The 13,760-nt window shown below is 34.6% G+C and overlaps 1 protein-coding gene and 1 long non-coding RNA gene across 5 annotated transcripts; both read left to right on the top strand.

Annotated features, from left to right (window-relative positions):
• The first annotated feature begins 1,159 nt into the window (after positions 1-1,159).
• Positions 1,160-4,904, top strand: LOC136233497 (uncharacterized). 3 transcript variants are annotated; one of them, XR_010690861.1, is made up of 6 exons: positions 1,160-1,429; positions 1,875-1,953; positions 2,311-2,524; positions 2,847-2,937; positions 3,494-3,814; positions 4,604-4,904. It is a non-coding gene; the product is annotated as an uncharacterized lncRNA (long non-coding RNA). The 3 variants fall into 3 exon arrangements; XR_010690860.1 differs by having other exon boundaries at positions 1,162-1,429; positions 3,494-4,904; XR_010690862.1 differs by lacking the exon at positions 1,875-1,953 and having other exon boundaries at positions 1,162-1,429; positions 3,494-4,904.
• Positions 4,905-7,774: 2,870 nt separating this feature from the next.
• On the top strand, positions 7,775-10,969 carry LOC136233546 (F-box/LRR-repeat protein At5g02910-like). Of its 2 annotated transcripts, XM_066023251.1 has the most exons (4): positions 7,775-7,867; positions 9,122-10,007; positions 10,086-10,253; positions 10,418-10,969. In XM_066023251.1, exons 2-4 carry the CDS (start codon positions 9,129-9,131, stop codon positions 10,811-10,813), a joined length of 1,443 nt encoding a protein of 480 aa, XP_065879323.1. In that variant the 5' UTR covers positions 7,775-7,867; positions 9,122-9,128; the 3' UTR covers positions 10,814-10,969. The 2 variants fall into 2 exon arrangements, with proteins under 2 accessions (XP_065879323.1, XP_065879324.1); XM_066023252.1 differs by lacking the exon at positions 7,775-7,867 and having other exon boundaries at positions 9,108-10,007.
• The last annotated feature ends 2,791 nt before the right edge of the window (positions 10,970-13,760 follow it).

Raw genomic sequence — 13,760 nt, 5'->3', positions numbered from 1 at the left:
ATAAAATTCAGGAACTTGGTACTTTTGTAAGGTTTAGTGACTAAATTTTTTTAATTAAATTAATGTACCATACCGGCGCTAAAATCTCCGAAAATTATAGCCTCGACAACCTTTCAAGTATATATAGGTCCTTAATTTTTAGGCTTAGATCCGATCATACCCAAGCAGGGTTAAGGGGTTGAGTAGCATGAGAAGGGGTTGACAAGATTTCACTTTTACCGGTGTAATTATTTTCATAAAACTAAGCAACTCGGTACGTATGATTGAGAGATCAAATAAGGTCGATGCACCTACATAAAAAGAACTAGAAATTTGAAAGCCATTTTAATATCGAGATTTGTGTTTGTGTAGCTGATTTTATGTTGATTCACCTATTTAATTTATAGTTCAAAATCAATAAAGATTAGTATAAATATGTTATTATATTTTATGGATGAACCAAACAAAAATTAACAAACACACAAACTGAATGAAGAGTCTACAAATAATAAAAAGTGAGTTTATGACATATATGTGAAATAATATTATAACAAAGAATGATTATATCATATAATAACAATAATAAAGTGTGTTTTATTTAAATTAGTCTTCTATATTCAACATTTTTCAAACTTATTGCTAAACTATATCACATGTTTTCAAACTAATAAGTAAATTAAAAACTAAGTTATATATATTCAACTAAGTTATATATATACATATGGATGAAATGTCTAGCTCAACTATCGTCAATGACGTTTGCGGTTACGCATATCTATCGAGAGGGAAATCAAGTGACGGATCTCCTGGCAAATTATGGACGTAGAATCGATGGGGCGACTATGGTCATTTTTCCACTCACTACAAGAAAACAGCTAATCAGCAGCGGAAATCAACAGCGACATTTGTTCCGCTGCTGATGACCAGCGGAACAGCAGCGGAATCCGTTCCGCTACTGATCACAAACGGAACAGCAGCGGAATCAATTTTCGCTGGCGATCTGCAGCAGAATAGCATCGCAAATTATTCCGCTGCTGATTCCAGGCGAAAATTATAATATACCGATGGAATTTCTCTTGAGATAAAAAATAATAATTAAAAAAAATTAAATAAAAAATCAAATAATAAGCAAAAAGTTTTTGAACCGGCAAAATGAAATAGAAAGCGGGAAATTTTTTTGTTCTCCCCCCTTTTTCTTACCCTTTTCTCTCTCCAATCTTTGTCCTCTTTCTCCATCAACTATGTCGATCGATGTACCTCATCCCTTTCTCTTTCTCTTTCTCTCCCAATCTCTATCCTAGTGCTTCACCTCTCGATCTCATCCTCTCTCGGTCTGTACCAGCCCTTCGTCTTTCTCTCTCAACCAGTTAAACGAAAGGCTTGTATTTGGACTCTAATAGCATCGTTCAGACCTCTCTCAATCATCAAGCGCATGATTTTGTTTCATAAGGTGAGTTAGCTTCTCAATTTTGAACGGGTTTGTTTAATTTTAAATGGCTATGCTTTGATTTTGAATGGTTTTGGGGATTTCCCCCCTTAATATGGGATCTAGGGTGTAGATTTAGGGCTTTTGTATCTGTGCTTCTTTTGCTTTTGATTAAGTGTTGATTTTGATACCTTACTTGATCAATTTCAAATTTTAATTGATCAATTCTTTCCTTGTTGCCCAATCTGATGCATTTTAATGGTTAAAATCGTACTGAACCTTTACTTAGTTTGCTTCATATTTGCTTGACTAGTTTTGAACTTGTTATTGCATTTTCTACAGGATTTGTTTCAATTTCTTTTTCCTGTTAGTTCGTTGATGAAGATCTTCTCCAGATTTGTTACTATGTAGTTGTGATGTTGTTTTTCATATAGTTATTAATATTAATAGTTACTAACGATTTTTACAGAATTTGTTCTTTCCCCCTCCATTTACAACATTTTTAATGAATTCAGTTTGCTCTTTCAAACATCTTCCAGCTTTTGCAGGTACTCTTCTAACTGCACTAAAACGCTAATTTTATTAAATTTTCATATAGTTTAGCTTGTTTTTTTTCTCTCCTCCAAATTTAGGTGGTTTGCACTTAGGCTTTGTATTCCTTGACATGTGTTGATGTGAATTCTCATAACTTATAATTTTATAGGAAGTGTAGAAATTTTCTAAAAAGGTTATGCTGTTATAGAGCTATGTTTTACTGCCTTTTGTTTAATTCAATGCTATTTGATTGTAAAAAATAATGTGCTACTCAGTTAACCTTTTATTTACTGTCAAAATATTTTTACATGCTTATTTCTTTTGTGAACATCTTAACATATGGTTGACAATTCCTCTGTATTTTGTAATAGTGATGGAGAAACGTTTATAACACTCAGCAGTCTATTCGAGTTGCTCAAATTCATCGAGCGGGTTTGCTTTATAACACTCAGTTCCATTTGCTCAGCAGCTTTATAACATGAACGACTCCAATACACAAGGCAGTGGATTCTACGATCTCATTCTCCAGTGGCTTGTTCCTCACTGGCATTCCCGATTTCCACCTTGCTTCTTATGATATTTTTGGTAAAATTCCGCTCCAATCTAGGTCTTGTTTATCCACTTGTCTTTTACTTTCAAATTATGTTGGTTAGGTGTTTTGATTTGAATAATTTCACAGGGCTGGATTAAAATCCATGTACGTTCTGATTTGGCTACTTTGGAAGTTTATTTAGGTCTTGTTTAGATTTGGGTATTTTGGAAGCGATGTCATAAATGTTTGATTTTCTTGCGTTCTAAAGAGAACCATTTGAGTTTGGTACTTCAAAATGCTAATTGATCCTTATTATTGCTTTTCAAATTCATTTCCAATGGACATGCTTAATTTGCATCGGATCATTTGTTTCAGGGGAATTCTATGTCTCCTTGCTGAATTTGTAGCTTAATAAATAAATGGCTCTCAAGCTGTCTATTTCTAGAAGGACTGGATTTTCCAGGAGGTAAGGTTCTTTGATGGTTTGTTATTGCTCTAACGTTATAGATTATACTTGCTGTCAAACTTCTACTCTTCTCAAGTTAATTTACTCCTTGTTTGAGTGTATGATTGGTTGTTATCCGAATTTGGCTAGCTACTATGTGTTAAACAAAAACTTTAACTGCTTTGCTTTCACATGTTTGAGTTTGGAATTTAAATCTTACTAAACAATAATAATTACCATGACTTGTTGCTGTGGCCTCTAGATTTCAGGAAAATTTATATCATTGGCTAGACTCGAGTCTCTTAAGTTATCAAAGAAACCTTTTGTTCTAAATAACATCTCATTAGTTACTCTTATATGGTTCCATAAGTTATGTAGTCAATTATAAAGATAAAAAATTCATTTCTTATGGTCATCTTTGGTAGTTTTTGTTTTTCTTGGTGCAAATTGAAAAGTTAGTCTACTAAACACTTGCAGTATTTGGATTTGAGCAAAAACAATTTCTTGGGAAGTCATATTCCTGAATTCATTTGTTTGAGAGTTGAAATACCTTAACCTTTCTCATGCTTCTTTTTAGAGAACACTTCCTCCGCATCTTGGAAACCTGTCAAACTTGGAGAACCTTTCTCATGGTGTCGAACGGGTATATCGGTAAATGCTGTTACCGTATTTGACCTCTAGTGTTGGTGGACAAGCACACCATGTTCTTCACAGCTTTAATTGCTTGCTGTATTCTTATGGAATTTTTTTATTTGTAATGATTTGGGAATACTCATTCCATCTAAACATAAATTTCATTGTCTCTATAATTTATCAGTTGGCTTGCAGAGATAGAATGTTGATGTATAGGAGACACATATTGACAGGTTTGAAGAATTTGTTAGTTTTGGAGCCATTGGTAAGGGTCTTCCTTTCTCCATTTCAGTCTTGTTTGGATTGTTCAATCCCAAGAATGGATAATTTTACTGTCATTTTTCTTATGTTATAAATATGTTAAATTTTGGCCCATGAATCTCTGGATAATTCAATATCTTATGTTTTTGTGTTGTACTTTTTTTTGCTTGTGGAATACATAATATGATAAATAATTATGACGTCTAATGCACCTTTTGGATATTTGGATAATTAATAAATAATCATGAAGTCTAATGCACCTTTTGGTATAGGAGTTGAAGCTAACAAGAAATTGAATTTGTTTGCAATTAGAAGATATTATCCTTCATAAACAATTGATCCTAAGATTAGACCCATAAGTAGGATTATTGAAGCAGGTAGATAATCAGCATCTGCACCTCATAAGAAACCAAATAGCTTTCCAAACTCTGAAGCTACTAGAAAATAATTGAGTTGTAAATGTACATAATGAAATAATTAGCATCTTCTGCACATACTAGAAATATTAAATAATGCCTACCATTTATGGCTTGTAATAAATTGACGAATCTAGGACTAACCAAGATGATGGGTGCCCAAATAATCTTAAAAATGACATCCATGTTATGCTTGTTATATAGTTATTGCACTTGTATTAAAATTGGATCTTTCTCTGTTACCATTTGCTATCAAAATAATCAACATTGCCTTTTAAACCTTGAAAAGAGAGAAAATAAGTATAGAACTTTCTTTTGGTGTGTACAATGCTAAATGTTATTTTGTGTGTGCTTTCTTTTGTACGCATTTTTTGCAGGTTGAAGCTGCTTTCCAATACCCTGGTCGGCCTCCTATTCTATGGAAAGTTTCTGTTCAAACTTTTTGGAGGATTAGATATTGCTGATGCACATCATGCAGTGCTTGGCATCACAATAATTTTAGGTTCAAAGGTTCAAACGTGTTTGTCGTCACATTAGAGTCTATTTATGCATAATGCCGTCATTTTTTAGTCCATTAGGAGCTGTTCCTTTGTAGCAAACAAGTGTTTTTCTCATCCCAATGAGTTTTCCTTTGTCAAAAATCGCCTTGTCTTGATAATTCATGGATTGAGGTAGACATTATCATGTTGAGATTATTAACTCCCAACTTATTTTTCTTATAATATGTACTTATTTGCTGAAAATTTTTGTGACATGGATTGTTTAGCTTCTTTAAATTTATGGCAATCATATCTATTTATAAGTCGTGAGCAGATTAGGTGCAAGTCTAGAGAGCAGATAGCTTCAGTCAATTTATGAGTTGTAATCGTTTGAATCATAAGACTCAAATTTGTACATCATATACGAGTTCCCTTCAATCCAAATAAATTGACTAATTTTTTTCAATTTTTAATATTAAGCACCGACGGAAAATGGTCGGAAATATCCGTCGGAAATATTCACCAGCCAAATTAGGGTCGGTAATAGTTGGTCGGTGTTTGAAATTTACTAGCGGAATCTTCCGCCCAATTTTGGTCGGCATAGATCTCCGACGGAAAGAGAATTGTGGTCGGTATGCGGTACCAGCGAGCCTTTTACCAGCGGAATACAATCCGCTGCTGATCCGTCGGTAACGTTGATTTCCGACGGAATTTGGCGGATCACCGACGGAATATTCCGCTGGTAATACGCGTTTTTCTTGTAGTGACTAGTGTAGATGTGAAGTCAGCTTTTCTGAATGAGTTTCTCAAAGAAGAAATATATGTCGAGCAACCACCGAGTTTTATTGTTGAGAATGAAGAAAACTAGGTACTAAGGCTAAAAAAGACATTGTACGGTACGGTCTCAAACAGGCACCAAGAGCATGGTATAGCAGAATCGACGCCTACTTCAGTGAACAAGGCTTCAAGAAAAATCCAAGTGAGTATACTCTTTACACAAAGGTTGATAAAAATTCAAATATCATCATTGTTTCACTTTACGTTGATGATTTGATTGTGACGGGTAACAACCAATCCTTAATCTTCGAATTCATAAATAAGATATGAAGAAAAATTTCGAGATGACGGATTTGGGCTTGATGAATTATTTCCTTGGCATGGAAATTATTCAAAGCGTTGAAGGAATTTTTCTCAGTCAGAAGAAGTATGCAAGCAATCTTCTCAAAAAATTCAAGATGGAGAATTCCAAGGCAGCAACTACACCTCTAGTCAATAATGAAAAATTGACTAAGGAAGATGGTTCACCTCCAGCAGATCAAAGGCAATACAGAAGTATGATCGGTAGCTTATTGTATCTTACATCTACCAGACCAGATATCATATTCGCTACAAGCCTATTATCACGTTTTATGCAGAATCCAAGTCAAATTCATTTCACATCAGCAAACCGAGTGCTAAGATACATCAAAGGCACGGTTGATTTTGGAATCTGGTACAAACCAATGAAATTTTATCAATTAATTGGTTTTTCAGACAGTGATTGGGCAAGTTCAGAAGATGACATGAAAAGTACGTCCCGTTAGAATTTCAGTCTCGGTAGCAGAGTATTTTCATGGATCTCACAAAAACAAGAAACAGTCACGCAATCAACTGTAGAAGCTGAATATATCACAGCATGTTCAACGGTCAATCAAGCGATATGGCTAAGAAGAATTTTATCCGATATGGGTGCAGTGCAGAACCAGCCGACAAAGATATCTTGCGATAGCAAGTGTGCAATTGCTATTGCGAAAAATCCAGTCCAGCATCGAAAAACGAAGCACATCAAGATCAAATATCATTTTATCCGTGAAGCTGAAAACGAAGGCGAAATTAATCTGATTCACTGCAATAGTGAAAATCAGATTGCATATATTTTTACAAAGGCACTCCCGAAAAATAAGTTTGAGTTATTACGTACCAAACTTTGTGTCTACAGATAACACATGAAGGAAGAGTGATGAAACGATGTGTTATCTTAAATTAAAAAAAAATTAGAAAAAAGAAACAAAAAAACAAAATTAAATTAAATGAGATAAAAGGATAAGAAACAAAATAATGACATTTGACCCTATCATGTAAGATAACTTAAATGAATAAATAAGAAAATAATAAAGAATGCATTCACATGGATGGACGAAAATTGTGTCTGATTATAGAAACAAAAATTGGTCAGATATGAACACAAATGTCCATATGAGTGAATGTATGGCATACTAATTTTTTATTATGGTTAGTCAATAGCTGAAATTGTAATAGTAGTTTTTGAATATTAGGTTCATTTCACACACTATAGTTACACGTTTTTCATTTCTATAAATAGATATTTGGTTTCAATTTGTAATGTAATCTTTAGTGAATGGAAATTAAGTTGGATTCCTTTCTTTCTAAAATCTATTATTTCTAGCAATATTATTTTATGCAATTAGATTAATTAATTGCTTCTGCTAAATTAGTGGCAATACCTCCAACATTTCACCTTTCTTGTTCCGGACAAATGTTCCTCAATTAAGAATGTTATCTAGTATATTGTTTTTGGCTTGTCTTTATTGGTTCATTGATGAAAATATATGTATCCCAAAATCGAAAACAGATTGCTTTGCAATGCTAGGATTAATTTTTTATTTTTTTCTGTATAGACTTGCATGGTCGAGTTAGCAATTCTGTCTTTATATTTGCCTCTTGTTATTGATTTAGTGTGTCATTCTATGGGCAATTCTCGTTTGTTTATTAACCTATATGGATAGGCAACAATCAATTTGGCTGTTGGTTTACTTGTTTGCGATATCTCTATGCGGTGATTGAATTGCAAACTGTGTTAATTTGTATAACATTCTATTTAGCTTTCTAAAGTGTGTTAATTTTGTCTAGCATTTTGTTTAAAGGCACTATTCATGCTTCGCATTTCAAAAGTGTGGAAGCCTATAATTTATTTAAGTCGGACTTATTTCTTAAGAGTTAAGATAAATAACACCTTCACAACTTTTTTACCTCTGCCTTTTGTTATATTTGTGCTCAACATTACAGCAATGAGCTTGTGCAGTTTCACTTCCACTCTCGATAAGGTATCAAACAAGTCGATAAGGTATCAAACAAGTTTACTTGGGGCATGCTCCCGATAAGGTATATTGAATTACCTTTTGTTTTCTTGCTATTAGATGAATCATATCTTCAAAATTCTAATTGTACACTAAAATTTGGGGAATTGGACACGGGATGTGAGGATGATATAATGATATTGCAGTGAAGGAATTTTTTTTGCACATAACAGGGATCACATTAACAAAAATTAACAGGGCTATTCCTCCCCCAATTAAGCATTTGAATTGTCTTAAGATGTTGTATTGTTCATTTGCTTTTATTTAAATTCCTGTACACTCCCAATTTTTAAGCTTTAGATAATTTGGTTTTGTTGATGCAGTTTGATGAGACAATTTAGAGTAGCTCTCTTCAATCCAAATTATTATAAATATTTTTAATAAGACAAGTTTTTAATCATTATAAATACTTTTAATGAGCGTATTTTCTATCATTATAAATACTTTTAATAAGCGTATTATTAATCATTATACATAATTTTTAATAAGTATAAACGTCCACTAATTGTAAGTTAATAATGAGTGGAATAATTCCACTAATTAATACTTTTACTAAAAAGGGCTTCCTCAAGCGGAAAATTCCTCTCATTAAAAACCTTTAATGAGTGGCAGTGGACTTCTAATGATGAGTTTTCCTATCATTAAATCCCCTTTTCTTGTAGTGAATGTTGTAGGCCCTGTTTGGAAATTAGTTGTTAGTTGATTACATTAGCTGTTAGCTGTTAGCTGATTGCATTAACTGATTTGATTAGGGAGTCTATCTATTATGGTTAAAGAAGTCCATTAATTTTAATATTCCAAAACGCTAATTGAAAAAACTCGTTTTAGGAGCTTTTCTAAATTAGCGTTTTCATCCCAAAACTCTCTCTCAAACCTCTCTCCACCAAACACTCCAATAAGTGGTTTCAGTGGTCAAACCTCTAAAATTGGTCAAAACCGCTCTTTTTATCCCAACTCTTTACCAAACAGGGCCGTAATATTTACGAATATCATGGAATAAATATATTAAAATCTCAAAGCCTAAACACAATGTGACTGTAAATTCAAAAAATAAATAAAACAAATCCCACTGTATGGCCTTCGCCTCCCTATCCACAAATTCCAAGTTAAAAATAATTAGTATAATTATGAGAATATAGGTAAGGTTCAATAATAAAACTACACAAAACTCGAAGCGACACAATATCAAAGGATTTTCACATGTGAGGGATTCCAAAAGACACGCACATTATATATGGTCTTCCACCCAATAAATTCAATTCGATTATAATCTTCACAGCTGAATAATGGCAAAGGAAAGCGAAAGGCCGAAGTTGCAGGAGAAAGAAGATCACATCAGTGGCTTGCCAGACCCTCTCCTTCAACATATCCTCTCCCTTTTGCCTTCAACGAAAGAAGCTATTCAGACTACCGTTTTATCAAAGAGATGGCATAATCAGTGGACTCATGTTCTCATTCTTAATTTTCATTCCTCTGGTATATCTGCTGAAAAACTATGTAAATTCATTGATGATACACTGCTTCTTCATAACTGCTCCAAGATCAAGAAGTTCCACATCCAATCCGAAGGTTATTATGCTAAGAGGGATTCTCACATTAGTTCGAATCTCGATTTTGCAATCAGAAAAGAGATGGAGGAGCTAATCTTGAATTTCCGTTATGGTTACGTAGAGTTCAGTTTGCCGGAGTTCCTATTCAATTATGGTTCCTTGGTTAAACTGCATACCAATTCTTGTAATTTTGTTTTCATGCCTTATGGGAAGGTAAGCTGGGAACATCTTAAGTCATTGAATATAGAAAACTGCAGATTGCCTCCTAAAGCAATTGAAAATATTCTAGGTGGGACTCCCTCACTTGAATCGTTGGAATTAGCCTTCAATATTCCATATGAAGAGGATATTATTGCTTCCAAATCTTTGAAAAAATTGGTGCTCAACAATGTTTGGATTTATGTTCTTCAAATTTCTTGTCCAAATGTTGAAGAATTGACTCTTTGTGATCGTTTTCTTGCTTTGACTGAGCCTAAATTGATGAATTGTCCATCTTTAGTTTGTGCTACTCTTGATTTTGAGTTTAATGGTATATGTCGAAGTTTGCATGAGATTATGATCCTGCAGCAGCTTGAGCATGTCAACGAGCTGAAATTTGGGAGACGGTTTATCAAGGTAAGGAACAAGCTTAATATTTGAATTTGAAATTAAATTTTTGTTTTTCAATTCCCATTTGCAATATTGTGTATGCAGATTCTACCAGATTTAATGTTGAAAGCTGACCTATCTTCTCTGCGCTTGAAAAACAAATCCTTGACTCTGGATAGTCCTAATTTTGCAACACAATCTGCTGAAATTGAATTAGCACTAGGCATTTCATATGTTCTTGAGAAATTAGTTGTAAAGCTGCCAATTTACAAGGTAAAACTATTTAGAACCAATCATAAATCATAAATTTAAATTTGAGTTGAGAGTTATTGTATTTGTTAAATTTGAATTATGCCATCAGAAATCATTATTTTGTATATATATATACACATATGGTCTTAAGTCATGGGACTGACTTATAATCACTTTGTCTTCAGTTAGAATTAGAAAGGACCAAAGATCCAGACTTGAATGTTTCTACTAAGACCTATTGGAATTCCAAGAGAAGAGTTTTGAATTGCTTGGTGTCACATTTAAAGAGGATTGAGATCATTGGCCTCTCAAGGAACGATGATAATTGTAAGCTTGTTCTTAGCTTTGTTGAATTCCTTCTTAAGAATGCAACTGTGCTTGAGAAGTTGGTGGTGATATTAAAAGATGGTGGAAAAGACTTTGCCATCAAAGTTTCTAAAAAATTGTTCAACTCTCCAAAATGTTCTGGACATGCCGTGGTGGAACTACTATGTTATAGTGAGCTTGGGAGGCAGAAGGAGGTGATTGATTTGACTACTATGTGTAACCCCTTTGACTGTCTGAATCCATTTGAGAGATAGGTGATTGATGTGCATCCTCTGTTAAAAAATGTAGAACTTTATAAACAGTTTTTTTTTGTGTAAGGTTGTGCAGTTGGCACATTCAATTTGAACTAGACCATGTAAAACTTGCTACATTCTGGTAGAAATTTTCTGGGGATTTTGCTTTTATTTGAACTTCAAAAAGTTGGGGGAAGGATTTCGTGATTAAGGTTCCTGTGAAAGTTATTAATCTGTTGGAAGATATTCTCAATATGTTATGGTAGAGTTGTTATGTTGCCACTAGCTAAGAATGCTCAAATATATGTAGAGCTACCCAAATTTCATTCTATTTAATTCATCATATTTATGTGTCCATAGTTAAAACAGAAAAAATCCTTTTACTTACTATTTAATTAGACGTTGTTTATCAAATATGAGCAGGCAAGTGAACCATCTCAAATCCTTTTACCTAGCATTTAATAAAAAAAATTCTTCTGGTTAGATCATGATGGATGTTTTTAATGCAATCTTGGATTATGTTTTGGTCAACGGAGTCATTGTGTCCAACTGCAATTTTAGATTGTACTTTGAGAAGCAACGTTTAGTATTTGAGGATCAAATGGCATGAAATATAGTTCTTGTTTAGATTTATAATACATAGTTTAGCTTTTTTTTTTTTAATGAAAACATTGTTTTGGAGCTATTCGTTGAAAAGTTGTTTCTATATATTTGATGTTGATAAAATTAAGCTTCTAATTGTCAAATATAATTTTTTAATATTTTTCATATTTTTATAACATTATTTTCAAAAGAACAATGTTTTGCCCATTTTAATAAAATTATTATTGACCACGTGCACTCCTAATTTAATAGGCTAGTTTATAGTTAGTGTTCTTCAAAAAATGATCAAATGGGTAATCAACGGAATTAATTTTAATGAAATGGTTAACAGACAACATGAATCCCTAATAATAAGGTTTTTGTCAAAAGTTTGATTTTATTATTGTCTAGTCCTAAAATTGGTGAATGTTGAAAACATTAAGATAAATTTTTTTATCAATTTAGTAATAATCTTATCCTAAAATAAAAAAAAATGTGACTATTTAAGAATTGTAATAAAATTAGGCTAAGTTAAAACATGAGACAGCGGCGGATTGAGAAACGGGTGAGGGAGCGTTCGTCTAAGAGGGGGCCGGCAAGCGGTGGGGGGGGAGCGGCTGCGGGCAGGAAGGTCGGATCGGGAGGCAGGGAAGGCTGGGGATTCAGATCTATGGTCGGATGGGGATGGGGAGGAGAGCCAAGGGAGATCGGCAGCCTTAGGGGATGGGTATGGCGGATCTGATTCTGGATTTGGGCAGGGGAGTGAGGCAGCTGTGCAGGGTTTAGGAGGCGCCGGTTGCGGCGCCCAGGGAGAGCTGGGGGCGAGGCTCACGGGGGCTGCAGAGGGTGTTGGGGGCGCAAGAGGCTGCAGCAACGCGGTAATCTCAGAGGCTACAAGCGCGGGTCTGGGGGTAGGCGCTATGTGCGCTGGTGCCGGACCAAAGGGAGGGTAGTGCTTGCTGCTGGCGGGGCAGGAGTCGCGCGGCAGGCTGGCTGCGGGCGTTGGGATGCCGGCGAGTGCGAGTTTATGAGGGGCTCAGGCCCTGGTCAGCGGCGATTTGCCGGATGGGATTCCGGCTGATAGGGGGCTCATACTCATATGGATGAGGCGACCGCCAAAGGGCCGTCTATGGGGAATGGGTCGCCTAGGTCTAATAATGGTCGGGAAATTAAGATCAATTCTGTTTCAGGAATAGGGAAAATGTCGTGGAAAGATACAGTCATGGGAGTGGTACAGGAGGAGCCGTGTTTAGATGAAGGTTTTATGGAGGATGATTCAGATGGGTTCTGTTCTGATTCTGACGAGGAGGGTGATGAGAAAGATGATCTGTTATGCCCAGTATTCGGCTCTCCTCGGTCGATAAGCGGGCTTTTAGGGCTAAATGGAAGTTATAATTAGTTTTAATTATTTCGCCCAGCGGATCCAGGCACAGTGGACTAAAAAAGGAAAATTCAGTATTACTGACTTGGAAAATGATTTCTATGTGATTAAATTCACCCGGACGGAGGATTATAATACAGTGATTAATGGAGGACCTTACATTATTTCCAATCAAGTTTTGGCCTTAAGGCCATGGACCCCTAATTTCAATCCATATGATTGTTCGGTGAGTAGAATTCTGACTTGGGTCAGGTTTCCTAACCTACCAATAGAATATTATAATGAAGCATTTCTTAATAAGATAGGGGGGGGGTTTAGTGGGCAAAGTTCACCATGTAGATAAAACTACTATTGTGTCTGTCAGAGGCAAATTTGAAAGAGTTTGCATTGATATTAACCTGGCCAAACTCCTCTTGTCTAAATTATGTGTTCAGAATACTATTTTGAACCAATCATAAATTCAAATTGGAGTTTTGAGTTATAGTGTTTGTTAATATGTAAGGGTTGAATTAATTTGTATTCCGCCTACCAACTCTTCGGGAAATCTTTCTACTTGATTTAAAAGTTAATTAAAGCATTCCATGATTTTTTTATTCATTTTCATTAGATAAAATTTTCTACTGAATAAATGAACTTGAATTATGCCATAAGAAATCTTTCTACTGAATGAATAAATTTGAATTATGCCATCAGAAATCATTATTTTGTCTGTTTTCAAAAAAAAAGAAATCATTATTTTGTATATATATATAGGGGATGGATCAAGTGAGAACCTACTATGGTGAGAACACTCAAAACTACGTAGTTTTGAGTATAGAATCAATAAAAAAACACTAAATGCTACAAGTGTGAGTCAAACCTGAGACCTTTCCATCTACCCTCTCCCTACTTACCACTATGACAATTACTTCTCTTATGTATTATATTACACGCGCCGCTTAATAAAGCATTGTGCTAGTAGCTTCTATTGTTTAATATTTCATGCATGCACTTATTAATATCGAT

Source organism: Euphorbia lathyris, chromosome 6, assembly GCF_963576675.1.
Source record: "Euphorbia lathyris chromosome 6, ddEupLath1.1, whole genome shotgun sequence".
Classification (NCBI taxonomy): domain Eukaryota; kingdom Viridiplantae; phylum Streptophyta; class Magnoliopsida; order Malpighiales; family Euphorbiaceae; genus Euphorbia; species Euphorbia lathyris.
This window is presented reverse-complemented; position numbering and strand designations above follow the sequence as displayed.